General features: G+C 36.8%; 1 protein-coding gene across 2 annotated transcripts in view; it reads right to left on the reverse strand.

Moving 5' to 3' along the window:
* LOC137423565 (sorting nexin-9) overlaps positions 1 to 18714 on the reverse strand; it is a 95033-nt gene extending 76319 nt beyond the window's left edge. For both annotated transcript variants that reach the window (XM_068110857.2, XM_078774039.1), the window contains exons 1-3: positions 18648 to 18714; positions 12318 to 12404; positions 12090 to 12164 (exon numbers count right to left, since the gene is read on the reverse strand). In XM_068110857.2, coding sequence (XP_067966958.2) covers positions 12090 to 12164; positions 12318 to 12404; positions 18648 to 18659 — 174 coding nt within the window. In that variant the 5' untranslated portion in view covers positions 18660 to 18714. The remainder of the gene's footprint in view (positions 1 to 12089; positions 12165 to 12317; positions 12405 to 18647) is intronic.
* Between the last annotated feature and the right edge of the window lie 1256 nt (positions 18715 to 19970).

Raw genomic sequence — 19970 nt, forward strand, 5'->3', positions numbered from 1 at the left:
TCTCCTCTCCTCTGCTTTCCTTTCTTCTTCTGCTCTTTCCTTTTCTGCTTTCCTTTCTTCTTCTGCTCTTTCCTTTTCTGCTTTCCTTTCTTCTTCTTTGATCCGTTCCTGGCTCCGTAATTGCAACTCCAGTTTCCGGAGCTCCACGTCTTCTGGTTCTTCGGGTAGCCACTCCCAGGCTAACTCGTCCCATGTTCCTAATCCCACCATAGATTGTATCACCGTGGCCTGCAACTCTGCCTTCCTCAAATTAGTTCGGACCTCCAAGTTAAAATGTTTGGCCAATTTCAAGAGATCCGACTTTAGCAACGCTCGGAACTGTGCCTCACTCGGGGTTACCCCAAAGTTCTGTGCCACAAACGCCATGGTGCCTATCGTTAACACCTGTTAACCTTCACCCCAAGACTTTCCCCAATTTCTCAAAAAAAAATATTACCAATTAATAATTAATTAATAAATTTTAATTACCAAAAATATTATTATTTTATTATTTTATACACTTTTAGATCCCGGACGTAGACCCAATTGCGAAACCGCAAATCGTAATTTGGACGAGCCCCCAATTCTGTTACGTGGTCCTCCCGGTAACTACCTGGTCTTGGTGACCCCCGGACCGTGGGAGGGACCCCGCCAGAAAGATATATGGTTTATACGCTTTCGTAACGCAATCAATATGAATTCCGGTCAAGAAGAAACCCCACACCAAGGATCCGGAATAATCAATAATATATTCACTGAGCAATCAACAACCATCAACAATGCACAATCAATATTACAACCATGTGAACTCATCTACACAAACTCTAAGATGGCCATCTTAATCTTATACATTCCTCACGTGAGCCCCACTCCTGACTCCCTCCGTGGTCAATGTCTCTCCTCTCCGCACACGGGCGGTTGAACGAGCCCCGGGCGGACGTGCTCTAAACGTGCCGTCTCGGACTGGGGCCGCGGCTGCAGCGCACCTCCTTGCCGAGCCACGGGGCAAACCCAGCGCGGCGTCCAACGTGCGCGAGGCCCCAAGTGCGACTCTTACGCGTCCTTGTAGATGGGCAAAAACCCAGCGCGGCTTCCGACGCGAGCGAGGCCCAACGGGCGGACCCGTACGCGTCTTTGTAGACGGGGCAAAACCCAGCGCGGCTTCCGACGCGAGCGAGGCCCAACGTGCGGACCCGTACGCGTCTTTGTAGACGGGGCAAACTGTCCCGGACGCTTGGTTTCGTGCACGAACTCACAGTGACTGGACGTGTCCAAAGGTATTTACCGCCCAGGTAACTCCTCTCGCCAGACGTTTCGCAACGGCGCGTTTTCCGCGCAGCGTAAGGTCGATTCCACCTTCTCGTCGTCGCGGGGCGAGGAAAAAGAAGCACCGTCCTTTTCTCTCCTCGTGTCTTTTCTTCTTCCGTTTTCGGCCACTTCCGTTTCCGGCCACTGGTTCCGAAGGGCTCCTGACCCTCCCATCACAACAACCCTTAATATAATACACACGGATAAGCAACCTGAATGGTAATTTACATACATTCACCTAAATATGTAACAACGAGATTAAAATGACTATTTGATTATAGATGATGAGATTAAAATGACTATTTGATTATAGATGATGAGATTAAAATGACTATTTGATTATAGATGACGAGATTAAAATGACTATTTGATTATAGATGACGATTATAGATGACTCGATTAAAATGACTATTTGATTATAGATGACGAGATTAAAATGACTATTTGATTATAGATGACGAGACTAAAATGACTATTTGATTATAGATGACGATTATAGATGATGAGATTAAAATGACTATTTGATTATAGATGACGATTATAGATGATGATATTAAAATGACTATTTGATTATAGATGACAATTATAGATGATGAGATTAAAATGACTATTTGATTATAGATGACGAGATTAAAATGACTATTTGATTATAGATGACGATTATAGATGATGAGATTAAAATGACTATTTGATTATAGATGACGATTATAGATGATGAGATTAAAATGACTATTTGATTATAGATGACGATTATAGATGATGAGATTAAAATGACTATTTGATTATAGATGACGATTATAGATGATGATATTAAAATGACTATTTGATTATAGATGACGATTATAGATGATGAGATTAAAATGACTATTTGATTATAGATGACTAGATTAAAATGACTATTTGATTATAGATGACGAGATTAAAATGACTATTTGATTATAGATGACGATTATAGATGATGATATTAAAATGACTATTTGATTATAGATGACGATTATAGATGATGAGATTAAAATGACTATTTGATTATAGATGACAATTATAGATGACGAGATTAAAATGACTATTTGATTATAGATGACGAGACTAAAATGACTATTTGATTATAGATGACGATTATAGATGATGAGATTAAAATGACTATTTGATTATAGATGACGATTATAGATGATGAGATTAAAATGACTATTTGATTATAGATGACGATTATAGATGATGATATTAAAATGACTATTTGATTATAGATGACGATTATAGATGATGAGATTAAAATGACTATTTGATTATAGATGACTAGATTAAAATGACTATTTGATTATAGATGACGAGATTAAAATGACTATTTTATTATAGATGACGAGATTAAAATGACTATTTGATTATAGATGACGAGATTAAAATGACTATTTGATTATAGATGACTAGATTAAAATGACTATTTGATTATAGATGACGAGATTAAAATGACTATTTGATTATAGATGACGAGATTAAAATGACTATTTGATTATAGATGACGAGATTAAAATGACTATTTGATTATAGATGACTAGATTAAAATGACTATTTGATTATAGATGACTAGATTAAAATGACTATTTGATAATTATAGATGACGAGATTAAAATGACTATTTGATTATAGATGACTAGATTAAAATGACTATTTGATTATAGATGACGAGATTAAAATGACGATTTGATTATAGATGACTAGATTAAAATGACTATTTGATTATAGATGACGAGATTAAAATGACTATTTGATTATAGATGACGAGATTAAAATGACTATTTGATTATAGATGACGAGATTAAAATGACTATTTGATTATAGATGACGATTATAGATGATGAGATTAAAATTACTATTTGATTATAGATGACGAGATTAAAATGACTATTTGATTATAGATGACTAGATTAAAATGACTATTTGATTATAGATGATGAGATTAAAATGACTATTTGATTATAGATGATGAGATTTAAATGACTATTTGATTATAGATGACTCGATTAAAATGACTATTTGATTATAGATGACGAGATTAAAATGACTATTTGAATATAGATGACACGATTAAAATGACTATTTAATTATAGATGACGAGATTAAAATGACTATTTGATTATAGATGGCTCGATTAAAATGACTATTTGATTATAGATGACTCGATTAAAATGACTATTTGATTATAGATGACGAGATTAAAATGACTATTTGATTATAGATGACGAGATTAAAATGACTATTTGATTATAGATAACTAGATTAAAATGACCACTTGATTATAGATGACTAGATTAAAATGACTATTTGATTTTATATATATATATTTATTTTTTTTGTATACTGAATCGAGGCTCGTGAAAGAGCTAACATTTACTTCACAAACAAATCAACCAGACAAACAAAATATATAAAAAGAGGGAGCGGAAGACAAGATGGGGAGAGAAGGGGAAGCACACAAACACAACATTTGGAGCAGGGAGATGTGTGGAAGGGATAGGACTTGGGGGGAGGAAATGACTAGATTAAAATGACTATTTGATTATAGATGATGAGATTAAAATGACAATTTGATTATAGATGATGAGATTAAAATGACTATTTGATTATAGATGACGAGATTAAAATGACTATTTGATTATAGATGACGAGATTAAAATGACTATTTGATTATAGATGATGAGATTAAAATGACTATTTGATTATAGATGATGAGATTAAAATGACTATTTGATTATAGATGATGAGATTAAAATGACTATTTGATTATAGATGATGAGATTAAAATGACTATTTGATTATAGATGATGAGATTAAAATGACTATTTGATTATAGATGACGAGATTAAAATGACTATTTTGATTATAGGTGATGAGATTAAAATGACTATTTGATTATAGATGACTAGATTAAAATGACTATTTGATCATATATGACTAGATTAAAATGACTATTTGATTATAGATGACTAGATTAAAATGACTATTTTAATTATAGATGATGAGATTTAAATGACTATTTGATTATAGCTGACTAGATTAAAATGACTATTTGATTACAGATGACGAGATTAAAATGACTATTTGATTATAGATGACGAGATTAAAATGACTATTTGATTTATCGATGACTAGATTAAAATGACTATTTGATTATAGATGACGAGATTAAAATGACTATTTAATTATAGATGACTATATTAAAATGACTATTTGATTATAGATGATGAGATTAAAATGACTATTTGATTATAGATGACTAGATTAAAATGACCATTTGATTATAGATGACTAGATTAAAATGACTATTTGATTATAGATGACTAGATTAAAATGACTATTTGATTATAGATGACGAGATTAAAATGACTATTTGATTATAGATGACTAGATTAAAATGACTATTTGATTATAGATGACTAGATTAAAATGACTATTTGATTATAGATGACTAGATTAAAATGACTATTTGATTATAGATGACTAGATTAAAATGACTATTTGATTATAGATGACTAGATTAAAATGACCATTTGATTATAGATGACTAGATTAAAATGACTATTTGATTATAGATGACTAGATTAAAATGACTATTTGATTATAGATGACTAGATTAAAATGACTATTTGATTATAGATGACTAGATTAAAATGACTATTTGATTATAGATGACGAGATTAAAATGACTCTTTGATTATAGATGACGAGATTAAAATGACTATTTGATTATAGATTTTTTTTTTTTTTTTTTTTTTTTTTGTATACAAGATCGAGGCTCGTGAAAGAGCGAAAGAGCGTGAAAAATGACGAGATTAAAATGACTATTTGAGTATAGATGACGAGATTAAAATGACTATTTGATTATAGATGACTAGATTAAAATGACTATTTGATTATATAGATGACTAGATTAAAATGACTATTTGATTATACATGACGAGATTAAAATGACTATTTGATTATAGATGACTAGATTAAAATGACTATTTGATTATAGATGACGAGATTAAAATGACTATTTGATTATAGGTGACGAGATTAAAAGGACTATTTGATTATAGATGACGAGATTAAAAGGACTATTTGATTATAGATGACGAGATTAAAATGACTATTTGATTATAGATGAATAGATTAAAATGACTATTTGATTATAAATGACGAGATTAAAATGACCATCTGATTATAGATGACTAGATTAAAATGACTATTTGATTATAGATGACGAGATTAAAATGACTATTTGATTGTAGATGACGAGATTAAAATGACTGTTTGATTATAGATGACGAGATTAAAATGACTATTTGATTATAGATGACTAGATTAAAATGACTATTTGATTATACATGACGAGATTAAAATGACTATTTGATTATAGATGACGAGATTAAAATGTCTATTTGATTATAGATGACGAGATTAAAATGACTATTTGATTATAGATGACGAGATTAAAATGACTATTTGATTATAGATGACGAGATTAAAATGACTATTTGATTATAGATGACGAGATTAAAATGACTATTTGATTATAGATGACTAGATTAAAATGACTATTTGATTATACATGACGAGATTAAAATGACTATTTGATTATAGATGACTCGATTAAAATGACTATTTGATTATAGATGACGAGATTAAAATGACTATTTGATTATAGATGATGAGATTAAAATGACTATTTGATTTTAGATGACGAGATTAAAATGACTATTTGATTTTAGATGACGAGATTAAAATGTCTATTTGATAATAGATGACTACATTAAAATGACTATTTGATTATAGATGATGAGATTAAAATGACTATTTGATTATAGATGATGAGATTAAAATGACTATTTGATTTTCGATGACGAGATTAAAATGACTATTTCATTATAGATGACGAGATTAAAATGACTATTTGATTATAGATGGCGAGATTAAAATGACTATTTGATTATAGATGACGAGATTAAAATGACTATTTGATTATAGATGACGACATTAAAATGACTATTTGATTATAGATGACGAGATTAAAATGACTATTTGATTACAGATGACGAGATTAAAATGTCTATTTGATTATAGATGACTAGATTAAAATGACTATTTGATTATAGATGACGAGATTAAAATGACTATTTGATTATAGATGATGAGATTAAAATGACTATTTGATTATAGATGACTAGATTAAAATGACTATTTTATTATAGATGATGAGATTAAAATGACTATTTGATTATAGATGACGAGATTAAAATGTCTATTTGATTATAGATGACGAGATTAAAATGTCTATTTGATTATAGATGAATAGATTAAAATGACTATTTGATTATAGATGACGAGATTAAAATGACTATTTGATTATAGATGACTAGATTAAAATGACTATTTGATTATAGATGACTCGATTAAAATGACTATTTGATTTATAGATGACGAGATTAAAATGACTATTTTGATTATAGATGATGAGATTAAAATGACTATTTAATTATAGATGACGAGATTAAAATGACTATTTGATTATAGATGACGAGATTTAAATGACTATTTGATTATAGATGACTAGATTAAAATGACTATTTGATTTATAGATGACGAGATTAAAATGACTATTTGATTATAGATGACTGGATTAAAATGACTATTTGGTTATAGATGACGAGATTAAAATGACTATTTGATTATAGATGATGAGATTAAAATGACCTTTTGATTATAGATGACGAGATTGAAATGACTGTTTGATTATAGATGACGAGATTAAAATATCTATTTGATTATAGATGACTAGATTAAAATGACTATTTGATTATAGATGACGAGATTAAAATGACTATTTGATTATAGATGACGAGATTAAAATGACTATTTGATTATAGATGACGAGATTAAAATGTCTATTTGATTATAGATGACTCGATTAAAATGTCTATTTGATTATAGATGAATAGATTAAAATGACTATTTGATTATAGATGACGAGATTAAAATGACTATTTGATTATAGATGACTAGATTAAAATGACTATTTGATTATAGATGACTAGATTAAAATGACTATTTGATTTATAGATGACGAGATTAAAATGACTATTTTGATTATAGATGATGAGATTAAAATGACTATTTAATTATAAAACCACCGTTTAGAGGCCATTTTTCCCCGCAAAGCGGGGGTTGGCCTTTTCGGGGACCGTGGTAGTTGTTGTTTTTTGGTCCCCTTTTTGAAGCAATGTTTTACGGCCGGATGCCCTTCCTGACGCCAACCCTTTTTTCCGCCTTCAACGACAAACAGGGAATTACCAGTGAACTGGTACTCAATTAGCCGACCTCGGAAGGATGACAGGCTGAGTCAACCCCCCTGGCATTAATTCGGCGATCGACCGAGATTCGAAACCAGGATCCTAGGATCCTAAGCCGGCACCCTAGCTGCTAGCCCAACACCAGGGATATTTAATTATAGATGACGAGATTAAAATGACTATTTGATTATAGATGACGAGATTTAAATGACTATTTGATTATAGATGACTAGATTAAAATGACTATTTGATTTATAGATGACGAGATTAAAATGACTATTTGATTATGGATGACTAGATTAAAATGACTATTTGATTATAGATGACTAGATTAAAATGACTATTTGATTATGGATGACTTGTTTAAAATGACTATTTGATTAAAGATGACAAGATTAAAATGACTATTTGATTTTCGATGACTAGATTAAAATGACTCTTTGATTATAGATGACTAGATTAAAATGACTATTTGATTATAGATGACTAGATTAAAATGAGTATTTGGTTATACAGACTTGGCATTTAATTTGGAATTTTTTTGTGGGGGTGAACTTACTTTTCAAGATGACTTTGAACCAAAAGTTCATTGGAATTATGTTGAAATTATTCTAGATTTTGTTAATGTGACCTTTAAAAGAAACAAAAACCACATTTGACATTTCGAAGCAAATAAATTGATCCTTGAAAGTGATGCAAACTGATATCAAACTCAATTCACGCACAGTACTGTGTTTAACCTCTGTACATTTTCCAGAAGTATCTCTTTATTTTGCACATTAGGCAAAAAAAAATTCAACAAAAACGAAAGTTAAATTACGACTGGGATTACAGACAGTAAAATTACAGCTCAGTACTTCGTGTAACCTCCACGAGCATTCAGGAAAGCACGTACACGTTGAGGCATGCTGTTCATGAGATTTGCCAAGGTTTGGAGAGGAATCGCTTGCCATGCAGTGACAATAGCCTGCTGCAATTCATGCACAGAGGCAGGCTGCTGGTCCAAGTGGTCGATTTGACGCGTTAATTCTGCCCACAAGTTCTCCATCGGATTCATATCCGGGGACATGGCAGGCCACTCCATATGCTCTACACCACGGTCAGCAAGAAAGTGTTGGATTATGCGAGCACGATGAGGCCGTGCATTGTCATCTTGGAAGACAAAGTTTCCTCGAAAGACTGCACGAGCAAATGGAAGCAATGTTTCTTCCAGAATGGCCCTGTACTTGAACTGGTTCAGGTTTCCATTCAGAACAACCAGGTCAGTTTTGCCCCCTGCATGAAAAGCAGCCCAAACGGTCACCCCACCACCTCCAGCTTGGACTCTTGGCACTATACAATCTTCGTTGTAGGCTTCATGCACTTGTCTGTGCACTCGGACGTGGCCAACTTGACGATAGACCAGAAATCTAGACTCGTCACTGAAGATCACGTGATTCCAGTGTCCTGGCTGCCATTGACGGTGCTCTCTGGCCCACTGCAATTGGCGCTGGCGCTGTTGTCTGGTCAAGTGTGGCCTTCTCAGGGGACGCCTGGCACGATAGCCTGCTTGAACCAGTCGTTGGTTGACTCGCCTTCTGGATACAGGCACATTTCTCAGTTGCTGCTACTAAGCCCTAAGCCGATTAGCTGACTTGGTAGGGCCATTGCGGACTAACCGGTGCAGCTGGCGATCATCCCTCCTTGTGGTTCTGCGGGGACGTCCTGGCCTCAGTATTGGAGTAGGGACACCCCTCTGAGCATTTCGTTTCAGGATCTTTGACACCTGATCTTGAGTGATGCCATACTGCTGAGCAATAGCACGCTGTTTCATGCCGGAATTTCGTAAAGCCACCACTCCATGACAAACAGCATTGTCGAGTTGACGGACCATCTCCAGAGGACGTGGCAATACCTTTTGTAGACAGGCAGCAGTTGTTTTCCACTAATACAGAATGCAACAACCCTTATTTACCCGATTGTGAAGCCAATCGTCAAATGTACCTGGCCATACATTTTGTCACGCCACCTGTGATATAATCCTGATATTGACTTCTTGCTGCGACAGACAATCAGTGACATGGTTCTTTCAACCAAGAAATCACCGAAGCGTAAAATAAACTCACCAGATTGATATAATGAGTTCAGAAAGTAAACTCGTCAATAAAAAATATATATTCCATATTAAATGCCAAGTCTGTAGATGACTTTGGTGCTCAACTTTGAGTGATATTCTCGATGTTTTTTCATATGCATTAGAAGGGGTGGGTTGAGAGTCCAGGAGGAGGGAGGGGAATGGGTGGGAGCTGTGATGCTGTAGCCGCAGATCGACTGTTGAGTCACCCATGTTATAATCTTAGAATGATATGTGCTGTTTTAAAACGACGGGTAGTTTGCTATTCTGTTTGAACCGGATGTCCGGAGATGCCTGGAGACTGTTCCACATTTATAATTAATTTTATACTTTATCAATTATTTTGTTATTTAGCACCTATTGTTAAGTTTGCCAAACCCTCATAATTATTCTATATGGTGCTGCTTTCCCTTCCCCTTCTTTTACATTGGCTTCCATTCCCATCCCCCACCTGCTTTTTCTCTCCCTCCACCTCCGCCACCCCCCCCCCCCCACCCCCCTTATCTTCATATTCCCATCACGAAGCGACTCTGTGTTACGTGGCAACGCCGGGTACCTTTGCTAGTAAAGAATAAAGAAGCCCGAGTTTTGTAAAACGTTTCGATGTTCATTCTCATACTATTTAATGGCATACATTCCAGTTCCAGTAAGGTAAGCTCGCATTTTATGTATGTTCTGTTTGCGCGTTTTATGTGTGTTCTGTTTGCGCATTTTTTTGAATAGTGTGCGCCGGTCATTTATGCCATTTTAAAATTGACGTTCACGAGCGATTGGGATTACGTGACTCGAATGCGTGAATAACACTGCAACTAAATTTTTGGCACTAAACAACATGAAAACGTGTTTGCGATAGCACCCAGATGCCGGCTAGATTGCCTTCACTCTTTCTCACCTTCCTCCTCCCTCAGTTTCCGGATTCTGGCTAGATTGACTTTCCTCTACCTCACATTCTCCTCCCTCAGTTTCCGGAAACCCTCCATCTTATCGTCATGCGTGTAGTGATGTGTTCCCATTTTGTACATGAATTTTGCCGCTGTAATAAACGTAACCCTTGCAATCATGACTGGAAAACGTCTGGGGAGTAGCAAAGTTGGTAGTGTGAGCAAAAGACAGAGGAAGGCCATCACTGTTGAAGTAAAAATTTACACACTTTTCATTTACATGACTATCTTCAAGAGCACAACTATGACATAAATCAAGAGGCTGCTGTACCACACACGCAGATGTTTTTTTTTGCAATGGTTTCCCAAATGGGGGCCCACAAATTTGTTTGGCACCAGGCCCACAAAAGATTAATCCGGCCCGGGACAAAATAGCGGTGAACGAAAGAGCCTTTATCTTATGTAATCCGTAATACTGTACAGATTTCCTGCTGTCTTTTAAAAATATCGAAACTTTGATTTTATACTTTAATTCGTCTGTGAGAGGGCAATGTGGAAAATCACATTATATAATTATGCATAAAATCGCTTGAAGATTCTAATTTGAAAGCTACAGCATCTACAAAAGTGATGTATACGGCGATTCAAAGGTATGAAGAACAAACATTCGATGATGCGAGCGAGGAAAGTGAAAACATAAATTTTAAGCACTTAATCATGCAGAAACTATTGCGACCTGTTCCATGGAAAGGCGTTTTTGAGCAGGCCAAAAAAGCATAAGACACTTGTGAGGGACAGCAGCCTGACCAAGAATAAGCCTGTTTTTGTTTTAATTAAATAAGGCCATTAATGATCTTCAAAAGGGTTGTTAGCAAACATCCAGTTCATAACACAACCAAACATCCAGTTTTCATTTGTGCACTCCCTTGGAGTTCGGTAAGTATGCATGCAAAGTTTAGGACCGCTATGTTTCTTGGTTTTGGAGTTATCGAGGAGACTGACTGATGAGAGGGTATTGCATTTTTATATACTAGGGCATGCCCGTACTATATATATATCTAAAATTATATCCCCCCCCCCCCTCTATTTACATGAAATGGTTTGGTCCATTCGCAAAGCCAAAGCGAACGGTTTGCGAGTACGGTGACAATCCCCCCCCCCCCCCTCTATTTACATGAAATGGTTTGGTCCAAAGCGAACGGCTTGCGGAGTTTGGTAAAGAAATCGCCATAGCTCGGTAACTACTTCTCCGATTAATATGAAACCTTGAAAAGGCACATCCTCGGGTCCCCAGCAATATACCTGGCAAGTTTCAAGTATATCGGACCCGTGGTTGTCGAGAAACAGCGGTCACAGACAAACACACATACACACATACACACACACATACACACAGAGATCACTGGAATTATAGATAGATTGTATGTATGAGTGCGATGAGAGTACCAGAGCACCAGAACAATCCAGAATCTTCACACACACCTGCACGTAGTTTGTGGGGAAGAGGCCCTCGTCACCATTTGCATTTACTCCAAACCACCAACCGTTACCTACATCCTTCACAATAAGAAATGCAAAAGATTGTTTAAGGGGCCATTACAAAGTAATTCATACAAAGTGGGAGAAACGTTGACTGAGACGCAACCAGGTAATAAAATACACAAAGGTGGACCACAAAAACACAGGCATAAAATTGGTTCCTGTGCTTACCTGTGAAGTAATTGTTACAATGTCTCCTTCCTTTATATTCAACTCGCTGGAATTCGGTTCTGCTTCAAAGTCATACAACACGAGTGCCTGCACGTCATGGAAAACAATCAGCCAACCCGAACAATGAAACCAGCCAGGTGCTCAGGTTCCTCAATTTCTCCATTTTTTAGCTCACCTGGAACAAAGTTCAGGGGAGCTTATGCGATGGTGCGTCGTCCGTCAGTCAGTCCGCTGTCTGTCCGTAGACACTTGCAACTTCTTCTCCGAAACCGGTGAAGGGATTGTGACCAAACTTGGCACAAATTATATTTGTTGTGTCGTGACTAAAGTTTGTTTATAAAATCGGGGTCTAAGGGGGTTTACCGGGGTCAAAGTGGATCCAGGTTTTTTTTGTATTGTTTTGGTATTTTTTTTGTTTGTTTAAAGTCTTATGAGTATGTTAGTATGATTGTACATGCTGCCCTGTCTTCTAGCAACCATTGGAATTGGTTTAAAATACCTTTAGTCGGTGCAGTATACTGTATATTCTACCAGGTGAGCGCCAGGGGTATTGCCCCTATGTTTTTACACCTGAGCACATGACAAACGCATAGCTTTTGCACTTCAGTATTGCTATGAGATTGATTGATCGTATACAAATATCATTGTTAAAGTTTTATGCATCAAAAGCAATGAAGTTTCATCTCCCGGGCTCTTCGTTTTATCTTGGCCTGCTTGACATCGATCAGCGATTTAGTCCAAAACTTTGTCTCAGCCCTTGGCTTGCCTTGATTGGTCAATATAATGTGACAGAGGTGATGGCTTGGAGCTTCTAGTGTGATGATGCATTGGAGCCTGTAGGGTGAAGGTGCACGCATATTATAGATATAGACAATTACGCTTTACAAGGTATATAGTATATATACTGTACTATATATTATTCAGGTTAAAGTACAGATATGCTTAGTTTTTTTCGTCAAGAAGAGAAAACTTTCGTGGACGTTACCTCCATCTTTATAACGTGCTTATTTATGTCTCTGCACTACCTGGTCGTGATTGTCAATTCAAGGGGTAACAAAACTGGAGGAAAATGTTGAGCTTCCTGAATGCCAAAAAAAAAAAAATGCCAAGGTGCGCTGAATTGCGCAGCATCAGTAAGGACCAGTGAAACAAGGGTCAAATTTCAGGAGCCAAAATGATGATATTGTGGACCCACTGTTTCGGAGAGGTTCTGGGAAGAAATGGATCTGATCCTTTTTAAGATGTCACACATGAAAACGAAAATACACCATTCTGCACCGAATGTCACACTGGCCAATTTCACAGTGGATCAGAGGGAGCCATGCCTTGTCCAATATCGGCCAAAATATATGGGACGTCACATTTCACAAGAAGAAACAAACGTCGAGCATTTGTTACCGGAGGGCACACTGGAAGTACAAACACATGTCAAACACATTTGAAGGGCCCTCCTACAGTTTTTCATTCATATTTTTTCTTTTCTTTCCTTTTGCCTTTCATTTTACATAAATAGTCGACTGGCCAACCGACAAAAGGGCTTCAGAAAGTCCCGTTGGCATTTTTTTGGTATAAGCTGGCATCCATGTTTAATATGTGTGCAATATCTTACCCTACAGAATATGGGTGGATGCCAAGCTCAAAATCACATTTTTTTCATGCATACTGGTCAGTTTTGACCACCGGTGACAAAATGTATCATTTATCAAACAACATTTTATCATAATCAGGATGTCAAGAGCTTTCCAGAACGGTGACATATGTGGACATTTGCGCTATATGTAAGTAGTTTGTAGCTTGATAATGTATGGGAATTATATGATAATACATATAGAGATACTGAAACAAAAATGAGTTTTTCTCTGGATTGTATAAACATGCCTGGAACACTAAAAATAACTATATTGTTATTACCAAATTGGAATGAATTATTAAATTTTAACACATCAACAGTTTGGTAACATATATATTGTTACGTTTATGGGGGTACGTGAAAGAATCCCATAGGAAAGGTAGACTGTATAGGATGCAGCATGGACCATGAATGTGTAGGAGAATTCTCAATGTACTTAAGTAGGGAAACTGTAGCTTAAGGTTCTTTATGTGCCTTCACACGAGGGGTGAAACAGTGCTAATTAGTGTAGGGATCAAGGCTAGTTTTCCCCAGTAAGTGATTTTTCCCTCTGTAATTTTCCCTTTACGTTTTGCTGACAAGGCCGGCCATGGAAAAAACCTCCTTTAAACAACAACAACAACCACCGACAGAACCCGAGCAGAGCCGATCTGACTAAGCCCCACCCAAAGGACCTAATAAGGAAACAGGCCACGCCCCCGGAGTGGTGTGAGGAAGGGGGTGCAGCGGAAGCCGTCAGGCCACGCCCTGAACACCCCGATTGGCTCCCTGAGTGAAGAAGAATAGCGTGTCTCTCTCTCTCTCTCTCTCACTCTCTGCTGGTTTTTTGCATGAAGGAGGAAGGGCGCCATCTTTTTGCGTTGGTGTGCTGGTGATTTTGGTGCACTTTTGAAGGAGCATAGAGCTTTTGCTGCGCCAGCAGAATCTCGACAGAGGCGAGCAACATTTGGGCTCACCAAGGAGCTGGAGTCTGCGTTGCACTTGACGGTGGAGGTGAAAGAGGGCCATCTTGACTGCTTGCCTTACGCCTGGGCGTTTTCGACTCGCAGTGCAGGCGCCATTTTGGGGCGCTCCGGCGCGGGAGGCATCGGACCGGACCATCGCCATCACCTTTGCAAAAGAGCTCATTGGAACGAGCTAAGCGCACAAAAGGCCATTTTATTTCATTTTATTTTCCTCTGTGTGTCCGTTTCTGTCTGGAGTGGAGAGTGGAGAATCCTCAAAGTTGGAGTTTCAATTAGTTTTTACCACAATTTTATTTCGTCTTTGATTTTTTTTTCAGTAAATCATTTTTGTTGAGTTTATTGTGGTGTTTGCATGATTTGTGGTTTCGGTATAAACCCGTGTGCTCCGTTCAGATAAACGCTTCGCATTCCTTCATCCGCGTGCCACAATAATACTGCCATTTTTCGGGCTGCCGCCTCAGGAAAAAAAAACTGTGTCGGCTATTCGTCCAAGGCTGATTTTAATCGCTACAGACAGGACAATATTAAACTATATATAATCAAAATCCTCTTTAATGGCAACGAATTAGATGAGAATATATATGTCAATAACCTCAAAGTAACTGTTCTGTCAATATCGGAATTGTAGCGATGTTGATATAATGAATCACCAATGCCAGTACTATGCCACACACTTTGCTGCCTAGGCCACTGACACTGAATGTCTGGTTATTTAATCCACAATTTGTCCAGATGGATTGCAACAATTTTCAGCTGCAGAATTCTCAGAAGCACCTGCGGTTAGGTCGTCGACACTTCATCTGCCACCCACAGGAGATTATCTCAATAAAGGCCTTTGGGATTGGTGGGATTCGAGTCCACATTATGGCTAGCCCAGTCAGATCCGTTGATCATCCTCCACACACGGATGGGTCCTCAGTGATCATAACTGGAATATTTGATTGAAACCAAATCTTGGCTTGGTAGTTTGACCATTCACAGTGTAACGAGAACAAGTCTTCTGTTGGGGGGAAGCATTACAACAGATTTCTTGACTTTGGCAAACACATCATGCCTACCCTTGTTCACGCCCCCGAATGGATCTGGTACATTATATAAGAGACAAACTCCTCTGTCTGCTCAAAGCCTCAATATCGACTAATCCTTCTAGAAGGTGTGGATGCTCCACATACACTTTCCAAGCGGCCTTCTTCTCGACATTATTTTCAATCATTGGTTGAGACAATTCCTTGACAATTCAGTGGACAGAGTAACATTTAAGCTCCTTTGTCGATCTGCCAATCTGAGTGGTCAATGACAAAATCCGATTCGTCGCTGGGATACATCAGAAGGGATGATTTGACATTTAGTGGTCGACCAAAACTAGTCTTGGAACCAACACGTTGGCTGATGCCATCATTTGAACTCTACCGTGTTGATCCAGACATCGAGATGGTGGGATTGCATTCATGGTTTCACAAATCCTCTGGTATTTGCTCCAAATATCCCCTATGTTGAAGACATGTCCAAACGATAACCCGTTCCATAGCTCCATGCAGATTTTGTCCAATACTTTATCAGTTTCTCTCTCGGATGGGGTATCTTTCTATGCTTTCAGCATTGTTCGCTAAAACTCCACTAATCATTGTAAGTGGTACTTCCCTTCTGCTACTAAATCTACCACATCGGTGAGTCTGACTCTCATTTTTGGTCACTTTAGCCATTGACATGATTTTGTCAGAGAGGGACATTGTCACCAAATTGGGCATTTTCCGTCAGTAAGGATTTTGACAGAATATGCACCGAGCCATGTCCATCTAAGATTCTAAAGGGACTTGTGTCTGGTTCGCGAAGATGTCTCGAAAAATGTTTCACCACCATCACATGTTTTTGATTTGGAGTTTCTTTCTCATTTGTTCAAGCTCAGTAGTAAAGTTACCGTAACAAGTTTTGTGCCAATGGACACAGCTTGACTCCCATTGTATTCCTGAAATATTTCAGAAAAGTTGCTGAATCGGTCTCCTAATTTTCTTCTCGTCTCAATAACTTCCGAAATTCGAGATTTCTCCACAGATGAGCCTTAGTGCATCATGAATTTTGTTTTTGCAATTTTGACTTACATTGGCTGCCATTGCCTATGATGTCATCAACTTTAAACATCTTCCCCAGAACTGCCACACGGATCAACGCAAAATTTCACAAATATGATCACCGAGCCATGGGGATAAAAGTTTGTGAAAAGATACATCATCGATCATGTGGTTTGGTGGCCATATTGGATTTTAAAATAAAACTTAAAAAACTACTCATCCAAAACCGCTTATCTGATCGATATGAAACTTGGAACACGTTTACATTCCGATGGGGGAAAATATTTGCAAACTATGATGTCATCAGTCATGTGGTTTGGCCACCATCTTGAATTTCAGCCAAAAAATTAAATAATCTGTTTCCGGAGTACCGATCAATGGATCAATGAGAAATGTCATACATATAATCTACTGATATGGGAAAAATTGTCGTAAACTATGACATCAGTCACGTGATATGGCGGCCATCTTGGTTTTAAGGAAAAACTTTAAACATCTTTTTCTCCAGAACTGCTGAACGGAGCAATACGAAATTTCATATGAATGATCAACTCCCCATGAGGAAAAATGTTTCTGAACAATGACATCATCAGTCACGTGGTATGGTGGCAATCTTGGATTTAAGGAAAAAGTATTTGAAAATCCATATCTCCAGAACCACTCAACGGATCAATCTTAAACTTCAAAAGTATGATTGACTACACATGAAGATTTTTTTTTGGAAACTATGACATCATCAGTCCCATGGTATGGCGGCCATCTTGGATATAAGGGAAAAAATTGAAAATCGATCTCTCCAAAACCGCTTAACTGATCCAAACAAAATTTACAGATATGATTGACTACCCATGAGGAATATATATTGAAAATGATGAAGTAATCAGTCATATGGTATAGCAACCATTTTGCCTGGAAGCCTATCATCATTGCTCGCAGTACTAGTTGAATATAAACTTTCTGGAGTCGTGTATTATATGGATTTGTCCACTTGTTATGTTGTGGACCCTTTATTCCTTTCCTGAAATGAACACATTTAGCTTTAAAAAGTGAAATCAAGAAAAACAAGGTTTTGTTGTTCAAAATCCAATGTTTCATCAAACAATTTCAAACTTAGAAACAAGGAATTTGCTCAGTCCAGGACGACTATAGCAGAGATACTTTTTTTTTCTTCTGAAAACCTGTGAATTGCATAACAAATGGTGATTAAAAGTGAAAATTGACATTTTGACCATATATGATCAAAACTGGCCACAAAGTGGAAAATCTGCAAATTTGAGCTTGGCATCCACCCCTACGTCATTCAGCATTTTATTCCAAAACCTACGTCATTTTACGCGTGTTGGCCGGCCAACTAAAATCTAAGCAATCCGTATGCAAACAGATATAAATACGAAAACATACAAGAAGTCCATTTCGTAGTGGTGGAAGAGGGAGGGGATACTGAAATGAAGATTTGAAGTCATTTACAAACTATGCACATAAAGTAGAGTGGGTCGAGGGGAGGGAGGGTATATATTTACCTGAAGTACAGTACTGTATATAACACAATTGAAAGGGAGGGTGAATGTTAAAATTACTTTTATAGACTCTCAGGTGTTGCTAGGAAGTCCGACGAGATGAGCGAGATTGAAGGTTTATGAATAGAACTGAACAGAATCGAACTCACCTGCAAAGCCATGTTTACTGGCAGGTGACCTCTTCTCTGTCTTGCCCTTGTATAGGTTACCTGCGCTTCAGTCAATCATTATCTCGCCCCCACCCTCCATATTCCGTCATCCCCACCTTGAACTCAATTTCCAACCAATCCTTGTCCTTCTCTCCCTTTACCCCACCCATCCACGTTCTACTCCCCCTCCTCAACGCCCACGCCCTCCATGTCTCACCTTTGTCCCCATCTCCATGCTTTACAAATTAAAATAATAATAAAACTAGAACAGCACTCGGTAGTGAGCACTCCTCCTCCAGGCTGAACAGTTTACATTTTGTATCCACGGATAGGCCGGATCTGGATTCGGACCTAAACCAAAATCTAATCGCCTTGTTCTTATCACCTAACCAACTCATCCACCAAGTTTTGTCATAAATCGCCCACAATTCTTTCAAATATCATTCTAAATATTGTTTTGGCCCGAATACTCAATGGTGAAGAATCACTTAAAAATAAAAATAAAAACTCTGATCCGGATCCGTATTCAAATTTTCACTACAATCAAATCGATTTGTTCTTTTCACGTACACAACCTGTCCACGAAGTTTCGTCCGAATACGTCCACAACTTTTTGAGATATCCTGTTCACAAACAGACAAGAAAGGATGCCAGGCCTGACAGGTATGATGAAAATCAAGAAAATCAATCATTGGTTGATTAAATGTGTAATTAAAATAAATAAATAATAATAGTAAAATAATTAACTTATTAATCAATTTGCTTATAGCATACCTAAACCACCACTGTTTCATCCGAATTTGTAACGTTTTGAAAATTAATTAATCATTACGATAATTAAATAATTAATCGATTCATTGATTAATCAATAAATCAAAAGTATCATTTACAGTCAAATCAGTTGGTCACTGTCGTGTCCAAATATCAGCTTCATCGCTCAAAAGGTGCCTGAGATATTGCTCAGATGAGAAAGGAAATAAATAAGGACTTAATAAATCGATAATAATTAAGTAATTAATTAATTGATTAATCAAAAAATAAAAAATATTGTTTTGGCCAAATTTCAGCTTCGTAACTCAAAGGATTCCTGAGATATTGCCTGGGCAAACAAACGAGAGAACCTTGACCTTTGACCTTGACCTTTGACCTATATATAGTCAAAAAACATTGACAACCTCACTTTTGTCCTTTTGAATCCTCAGGTAAAGTTTGATGAAGATAGCTGAAAGCGTCCGTGAGTTATCGTACTCACAAACAAACAAACAAACAAAACATCGAAAAAAAACACAAAAAAAAAACATCCAAACGAGACAGACCAACATA

The sequence above is a fragment of the Myxine glutinosa genome, chromosome 3 (genome assembly GCF_964187855.1).
Source record: "Myxine glutinosa chromosome 3, kmMyxGlut1.1, whole genome shotgun sequence".
NCBI classification, from domain to species: Eukaryota; Metazoa; Chordata; class Myxini; order Myxiniformes; family Myxinidae; genus Myxine; species Myxine glutinosa.